This window comes from Haliaeetus leucocephalus, unplaced genomic scaffold (genome assembly GCF_000737465.1).
Source record: "Haliaeetus leucocephalus isolate CR32 unplaced genomic scaffold, Haliaeetus_leucocephalus-4.0 Scaffold450, whole genome shotgun sequence".
NCBI classification, from domain to species: Eukaryota; Metazoa; Chordata; class Aves; order Accipitriformes; family Accipitridae; genus Haliaeetus; species Haliaeetus leucocephalus.
The window spans coordinates 21,008,818-21,016,675 of record NW_010972886.1 but is presented as its reverse complement, the minus strand read 5'-3'; the positions used below and the strand labels follow the sequence as shown (position 1 = coordinate 21,016,675).

General features: G+C 49.2%; 1 protein-coding gene across 3 annotated transcripts in view; it reads left to right on the top strand.

Moving 5' to 3' along the window:
- BUD13 (BUD13 homolog (S. cerevisiae)) overlaps positions 1–7,599 on the top strand; it is a 7,896-nt gene extending 297 nt beyond the window's left edge. Inside the window, exons 1-11 of one of the 3 annotated variants that reach the window (XM_010574961.1) lie at positions 130–336; positions 447–628; positions 799–883; positions 1,058–1,115; positions 1,855–2,453; positions 2,907–3,214; positions 3,577–3,685; positions 4,181–4,319; positions 4,652–4,836; positions 5,186–5,267; positions 5,636–7,598. In XM_010574961.1, the coding sequence (XP_010573263.1) occupies positions 841–883; positions 1,058–1,115; positions 1,855–2,453; positions 2,907–3,214; positions 3,577–3,685; positions 4,181–4,319; positions 4,652–4,836; positions 5,186–5,267; positions 5,636–5,729 (1,617 nt within the window). In that variant the 5' untranslated portion in view covers positions 130–336; positions 447–628; positions 799–840 and the 3' untranslated portion in view covers positions 5,730–7,598. Of the gene's footprint in view, positions 1–123; positions 337–446; positions 629–798; positions 884–1,057; positions 1,116–1,854; positions 2,454–2,906; positions 3,215–3,576; positions 3,686–4,180; positions 4,320–4,651; positions 4,837–5,185; positions 5,268–5,635 lie in introns of those variants that run through there. The other 2 variants (XM_010574959.1, XM_010574962.1) reach the window with 2 other exon arrangements.
- The last annotated feature ends 259 nt before the right edge of the window (positions 7,600–7,858 follow it).

The following is a 7,858-nucleotide window of genomic DNA, read 5'->3' as shown; positions in this document are numbered from 1 at the left end:
CCCCCCGCCCCCGGCCAGAAATCCCCCCCCATTCCCGACCCCAGCTGCGGGCCGGCTGGCAGCAGTCGGGCGGTCCCTTCCTTGGCGGTGGCCTGACGGCAGGGCCCCTCTCCCCGCACCCAGGATGCGGATCGTGGACGACGATGTCAGCTGGAATAGCATCGCCGCTGTCCAGGAGAAGGAGGAGGAGGAGGACGACGAAGGGGATATGCCCGTGGTGAGCGGGGAATTAGGTCAAATACGGTTTTGCAAACTAAATCCTTTCTCCTTGCGGTCCACCTCGTGTGTCTCTTTGGGAAGTACTTGCCAAGCCCTTTCTCACTGCCTCCTCTTTGGGTAGGTTCTTCAGTAGGGAGGGGTCAGTTTTCCCCGGTCTAGGCACAAGGGGGTTGAATTAGCTCCCTGCAGCTAAAAGTAGCCTCTTTACGTGTTTGCATTTTTGCAAGTGCCAAAGCCACATGGTAGGCCCAGTGCAGTGGTTCTCATGGCTTTCAAGCAGCTGCTGGAGGCAAGGCAGAAAGTACCCGTGCGATTGTCGGAGCCTGCTGACTGCCGCAGTGTGGCTTGTGGCACGGGCTGGAAATCTTGGCAGCGAAGAGATGAACAGTGAAGGCGGTGGCTCTAGAAAGTTGTTCTGAGATCTGCCTGTAGGAAAGCAGCTAAGTGATGGTCACATATCAGCTGCTGATTAGTGCAATTACGCTTAATCATTTGTATTGGAGGGTAGAAATCCCCCCTTCCCCCCCTTCCCCCCTTTCTTTTTTTGCCATGTTGTTTACTCTGGTGTTTTATCTTCAGGTGGCAGAATTTATTGATGAGCGTCCAGATGAAGTGAAGCTCATGGAGCAATTCCGAACAAATACGAAATGGAAACTTTTAGGCGGTGAGACCAGACCTTCCCACCTTCTCTCCCTGAATTTTTTAACTGATCTAAATAGTGATTCTGCAAGTTAAAAAGATTACTAGCTTAAAAAAAAAAAAATCCTTGAAATGCTGAATAGATCATGAACTGTGGAGAACCCTAACGATGGTGACTTTCTGATTGTCTTTTCTTTAGACCAGAATGAAGACTCACAAAGTTCAGATATTTCATTACCTGCCAAATCTACCACGAGGTATGGGGCTCCAACTAGAAACTCTTCTGTCGGCTAACTCTTATTTTCTGCTATCACCCATCTTGTGCTGCAGTTTAAGTTCTTTGCTGTGAAATGCGAGAAGCGGCATATGCGGGGATTCCTTTTCCACTGTTGAATAACTTCTGCTGGGGGCAGAACTGGCAGACAGCATGCTGTCTAGGTTTCTGCACAGTATGTGGAACAGCTGTCCTGCAATCCTTTGACAGTGTCAGAGAAATCTGGGTGATGACTTGCTATAGATCTGGAATGTGGTGAGGATGATGGTGTTACAACATGCCTCTCTTCTGAAAGCATCTGTGGGGTGTTCCATGGTTGCACAGTGTCCAGGCTCTCTGAGAGAGCATGCTGGGGTGTTTCCTTGTGAGAAGATGATTATACAAGGGCACAGAATGGGTTTCGTAGCCTGAGTGTCGCAAGGGTCCCTAGAGGCTTTAAAAGAGACTTGAGTCTTTAAAGAGACTTTAAAATTACAGCTTTCCTGTGATCCAGGTTGCCTTTGAGGGTTTCTGGGATCTCCTTTGTGAAGTCTGCAGCTCAGTGATGCAGGTCACTACATGGAGGTGCAGAACCAAGTATGAATTTGCATTCAGAAAGCAGTTTTCATCCTCAATCTCTACTGCTAGCTTTACAGGTCCTACTTGTTTTTTGTTTCCAGTCTGGAGACAGCAAAAGAAAACAAAAATCTAACTCTCATTTTTCCCTTCTCCTTTCCTCCCAGGCGACAGCGCCATGACTCCCCGGACAAATCGCCTCCAGGGAAACAGCGCCATGACTCCCCAGATCTGTCCCCTCCCAGGCGAGAGAGAAATGATTCCACCAACCTCTTGCCTCCCAGGCGACAGCGCCATGACTCCCCAGACCTCTCGCCACCAAGAAGGAAGCGCCATGACTCCCCAGACCTCTCGCCACCAAGAAGGAAGCACAATGGCTCCCCGGACCAGTCTCCCCCAAGACAGAAGCGTCACGACTCCCCGGACCTGTCACCTCCCAGGCGACAGCGTCACGACTCCCCGGACCTGTCACCTCCCAGGCGACAGCGTCACGACTCCCCGGACCTTTCTCCAAAGAGAGTCAGTTCAGCGATGGGGAAAAAGGGCTGCAAAATCACAGACAAGTCACAGTCAGTAGGAGTCCAAGGAGGGCGATCTCAGCTCAGGCATGGTGTCTCTGACAAGTCCTCATCACGTCAGAAGCGTCAAGCTACTCCAGATCTATCCCCTTCACGGAAGAAGAGGTACGATTCTGACCCAGATTTGTCACCGCCTCGGAGGAAGAGGACTGGGTCACCTAGTCTGAAAAAGCAGAGCCGAACAAAACGTGAGTGTGCTAAGAGTTTGTTCTGTCTGTTCTGTGCTTTGCTGGCTGCCCCCTCTGTCATCCTGTTTGCATGCTCCTGAGCGGTGAGTGGTGTGGAGTTAGTAGTCTGCGAGCATGGAAGGGTAGCGGATAGGTTCTCATTTCTGTTGGTACAGCTAGTTCTTGTAATCCAATTTTTACATCAGCTGGACTAGAATTAACTTAGGAGTTAGCTGGCTAAGGCTTAAATATGTCTGAAAGGAAAACCGAGGTTAAACCCTGTCTCTGGGCAGTACGCGTTCAGAAGGAAAATTCACAGACTCTTGTCATATCCTTGTCTTTCCTTACAGTTTGTCGTCTCTTAGGTCTTGATTTTTCTAGAAGATGACCTTATGCACCACCATGTTTAGTCCTTTCACGGGACTAATTCTGTCTAAATCTGTGATTTTTAGTTAGAATATGTCTTTACTGCAGGTGCTTCTCCAGCTACAAAAAAGCTTAGGCAGGTGCCCTCGCCTCAGAGGTGCCCAAGGCATGACTCTGAGTCTCCATCTCCATGGAGGGCTACCCGGAACGCCTCCGATGCAGACCACAGGCTAGGCTGTGTACGCAGTGATTCCCCTAAGCATGGTCCTCTCAAACAGAATCAGAGCAAATCTTCAGACTCTGATTTATCTCCTCCACGACGGACTCTGCCAGCCAGCGAGGATCAGCGCAGTTCGAGGAGTCCCCCTGATCTCTCACCTCGTCACCACCGTGATGCTAAGGGATCTCCCAAGAAGGTAAGCGGTTTATCTTTCCATTTAAGTTGTACATTACTTCCTGTTGATAGAAAACTGTAAAAATGCAATGATTTACAAATTGTGGAGCAGAAGTTTCATATACCTCACGTACGCAGCTGTGCCAGGCCCTCTGCATGCAATAAGAGGCATGAAGTAGGTGTGAGAGGAGCTCTGCCTCAGTCAGTCCTCTCTGTTTCTGGAGGTCTGGGGAAGTTGTTCTTGAGGGTGCCAGTAAAGTGGCTTTGTAACATGACTGTTTCTGCTGACGCGTCTCTCTTGATTTTGGGTCTTCCCCTCGTTATGCCTCTGGATTGCTGGACAGCTCTTGGCTAGCAGTAACGTGGTTTTTGTCTGATTGATAGGCAAACGTGATGTTATCTGGGGTCAAAGCTGGCTTGGTGTCAGCTGATGTGCTGCGGAGGGAACAACAGGAGCTCAGGAGGCATGAGAGAAATAACAAGCACTTGGAAGGTAGGGGTGTAAAAACACTGCATGAGCATCAGCTCACTTTCTGTTTCTCTGTGTTCAGCTGTCTGCTGATGCTGTATCAGGCCCTGGTGTTAGGGTGCTGAGGGAGAGCATCCCTGTGGAGCAGCATCTAGACATGCTGATGGATTCCTTGCGTAGGGTCGCTGAGCCTCTGAAAGAAGAGATTTATAAATGGTGATTTCAAAGCAATGCCAGTGTTACCATAGGGAAAGCGAGTGTCGTCTTTTCTGTCTGCCCCATCTGCAAGTCTGAAGGAGCAGTCTGATACTCAGAGAGCTCACGCACGAGTGTGGCTGTGTGGGGCAGCAGCTAAAAGCAAGAGCTGTGATCCTGCCTGACTTTGGATGATAAGCTCTTTCAGAGGCTAGAACAAGTAAAAGGAAAAAAGCATTGAAATGAGTTACAGTTAGTCATTGAATTGTCTGGAGACAGCAGAACATTCCCAAATGCGTGACTTGAGGCATCTGTCCCCTCCAGAGGAATCCCGACACTCCGAGACTGTCTTCCGAGACAAGTCAGGCCGCAAGAGGGACCTCGTGCAGGAGCGGCTGGAGCAGAGGCAGAAAGCTGAAGCAAAGTCCGAGAGAGATGAGCAATACGCCAAATGGGGAAAGGGGTAAGGTTCTCTAGAGCTCCCTAGCATGGTCTTTGGGCCTCATGCTACAGCTTAGGACTCACCACTCCCTGCTTTTTAGCCCACCTTTGATACCGCTTCCAGTGGTGGTGTTGGTGGCATGTCACTTTGTTCTGAGTTTGAGCCTGGGACCAGGACAGCACATGTCCCACATGTCTTGGATTCCCCCTCCGTTATTCCCTTTGTTGCTGGATGTGCGTCAGGAATGCTTGCGCATGCAGTGGAAGTTCAGGACTGTGATCGGTCCTGCAAATTGTGCAAGTCGCAGTAAATGATTGCATGGGTTTGGAGTGAAACTTTGTGGGTTTTTTCAGGCTAGCGCAGGGGAGGCAACAGCAGCAGAATGTGGAAGATGCTATAAAAGAGATGCAGAAGCCATTGGCTCGTTATATTGATGACCAGGATCTGGATCGAATGCTGCGGGAACAAGAGAGAGAAGGAGACCCCATGGCTGACTTCATCAAAAAAAGGAAGGCCAAAGAGAACAAAGAAAAGAAAGGTTTGGATGTTCAGTTACACTGGTGTATGGTTTAGGGTTCTAGCAGCGTAGGAATGGAGGTGCTATTAAAGCCTAAGAACTGCCAGAGCAGCTTAGTCCTAAAGGGCTCCTTGTCTGGAGTTCATGTAGTAGCAGTATTTGCTATTACTGACTTGTTACTAGCAACGGTGACTATTGTTTGTTAGCTTAGAGAGCAGTATCCAGCAACTTAAATGTCAGCAGACTCCAGTTTGATTAAGTCTCTCTTTGGAAGTTTCCTCTGCGAGCTGTAGTTGGCTGTTAAGCAGCCTGTGCACTATGCCTGTATAGAGCAAGGAGTAAATGGCCGTATCGCTCTTTCTCTTTCTAGAAAAACCTAGGTACAACGGACCAGCACCTCCACTCAACAGATTTAATATATGGCCTGGGCATCGCTGGGATGGTGTGGACAGGTACATGTTCCTGATACAATGCTATGTTTGAATAACAGTAAAAATGCATGAGCTTTTGCTTCAAAGAGTTCACAGTGTAAAGATTTCCAGTTATCAGATGAATGGGATTGTTAGCATTAGTAAGGTTGAAAGTGTTAAGTTACCAGTGGGTGATGAATATGTGCTTGTTTGGGACAGAAGGAAGCAAGGCTGGTGCTGTCAGCAAGGGTGTGAATAGCTGCAGATGCTAGCTGTTGCTAACCACAGATTGAGGCAGAAACTGAGCCAAAGCAAAAGTAGTGGAAAACTCGTAATGTCTCTAAAAAGTTTCATTGCTTCAGAAAAGCTTCTGCGCAGCAGCCCATGGTCTTCTCGGTATTGCTCTGTAGGTCCAATGGATTCGAGCAGCAGCGCTTTGCCAGGATCGCCAACAAGAAGGCAGTTCAGGAGCTCGCGTACAAGTGGAGTGTTGAGGACATGTAGGCAAGATGAAGAACCGTGCAAAGCAGTGCTCCAGAGGTTCAGCTACTACTGCCAGAGCTGAGCGGAATGGCTCACTCTGCCTGGGCCAAGCCCTATCCTTGGCGTTCAGCATCCCAGCAGACCATCCTCTGAAAGGCAAGGCTGAATTTAGAGGAGAGCTGCCAAAAGAGGATTTTTCCAGCAGCCAGAGAGGACGAGCGCAGAGAACTGCAGCAGTGTTATTTGGAGCAGGGCAGTGGCTGAGTGTGGCGGACAGGTGCGGTGGCCACTGCCTGCCAGACTACCTCAGCTCTCTGGCGCTCTCCCATAAGGTGCTGCAGACATTGGTTTCTGGTCCCTTTATTTGTCTTCTAACAAATCGTAGAAATGATATGCTTAATTGTTTTTATGCCAAATGCTTTTTCCTCTGAGGGCGGTTCATAAGTCTTCAGCTGTCCTAAATCTCAGGTTTTTCTTCATGGTGAAAGTATACTGAACGCTTGGTCCCTGGAGTTAACCTCATCCAGTAGGTCAGTCTGTTCCAGAACTCTGTTGCAGTTTCAGTTGTGCTTGAGTTGTGCCAGGGAGCAACTATACCCTAAAACTACTTAGTACTGTGAGCTGGTTCGCCTCTGGGCTGATGTCAGATCTGCCCCACGTCCTTCCCAGTGCACCCAAAAGGCTTCTGTTAAGTTAATGTAGTTATCAGGCCCTCTAGAGTTCACGGAGTCACCGACTTGCAGTGAAGTCAGTAAAGCTCAGCTTCTCCTAGCCCTGTCTGAGTAGGAAGCTGCTTGCTGTGTAGCCCTCTGGCTCTCTCCTACGAGAGGTTCAGAGACGAACCCGCAATGCTGCATTTGGCAGCAAAATCTTCAGGAGCCCCTGAAACTCTTTAGGGGTCAATTTCTTATGGAAATAAACATATGGAGGGTGTTTAAATGCTTCCTCTGACTGTTATTTCAGCCCCCTCCCCCTCGCCAGACTTCACACCAGACAGTGGTGCTGATAGCTTGGCGCTTCCCTCGTGCTGCTGCCTGGGGGCTAGCTTCAGCGTGAAGCGTAACCCCTCTCTTGTGGTCCGATTTGTCGGGCTTGGAGGCGGAGGCCAGGCAGAGAGCTTCCTTAATCCCTGCTTGTGAGAAAGCACTTCTGGAAATAAATACAGTTGTTCCTGTCTATGTCCCAGGGAGTGTGTCTTAAATGCAGCCAGCAGTTTCCATGGAGATGCCTTGTCTTCAGTAGTGGTCAGGGGGCCAGACATCAGAACTGCTCTGTGCAGTGATTCTCAAGCACTAGGAGGGCTGTGGGCGCGAAGCGCAGGGACAAAGTCTCCTCTGGAGTGGGAGGGTCTCGGGACTTCCCTCCCTGTTTTTTTTATTCACTGTGTTGGGTTTCTAGCAGTCCTGTAATCTGTGTGTACACTTGTAAATAACAGCTTTCTTTTTTCACTTGATTTTGTGTGGTGGTGTTTTGTCCAAGGCAGGGAAAAGGAGGGTAAATAATTGTCACTGCCGGTGAAAGAACTGAATATAATGTCTGCTGCAGCCACCACTGTCTGTGGCTACCTCTGCCAAACAAATTGTGCTTTGCTAATGTCTTTATCAAAGTCTGCTGGGAACTATCCAGGCTGAAAGTGGGAACTTACTGGACCCTAGCTGCGCTGACAGTCCCACCTGTATTTAGGGGTAGTTGGTTAAGCTTCACCGCATCCTTTGGGGACAGATACCCTCCCATTGCTGCTTGCAAGTGCATAAACCGTGGACTGCTGCTCACAGACAGTGACTGAGGCCAGGAGAGGAGTAGAGAACGAGGCACCGCTTGTAGATCTTGTGGGAGAGAGCTGTGTTTTTTTTACTGTAACAGCCAAATTGAGGAAAACCATCCTTGAGCAGGGCTCATTTCTTTTGTGGGCACAAAGGCAGTGTCAGGAAGGCTTTGCTTGCATGGGCCCTGTTGCAGCGGGTTGGGCAGGAAGATGGTTTGGGAGTGCGAGGCAATTGTGTAAGGCAGCAGTGAGAGTTCAGAGCTGCTTGCTGCAGCATACTGAAAACCTGCTCTTCAGTCCTGCGTATTTTCCAGTTGTACTTTCCCCTTCTATCACTAAGGTCCTATTTTTTTTTCTTTTTTCCTGTAACTTGAGGCAGCTGCAG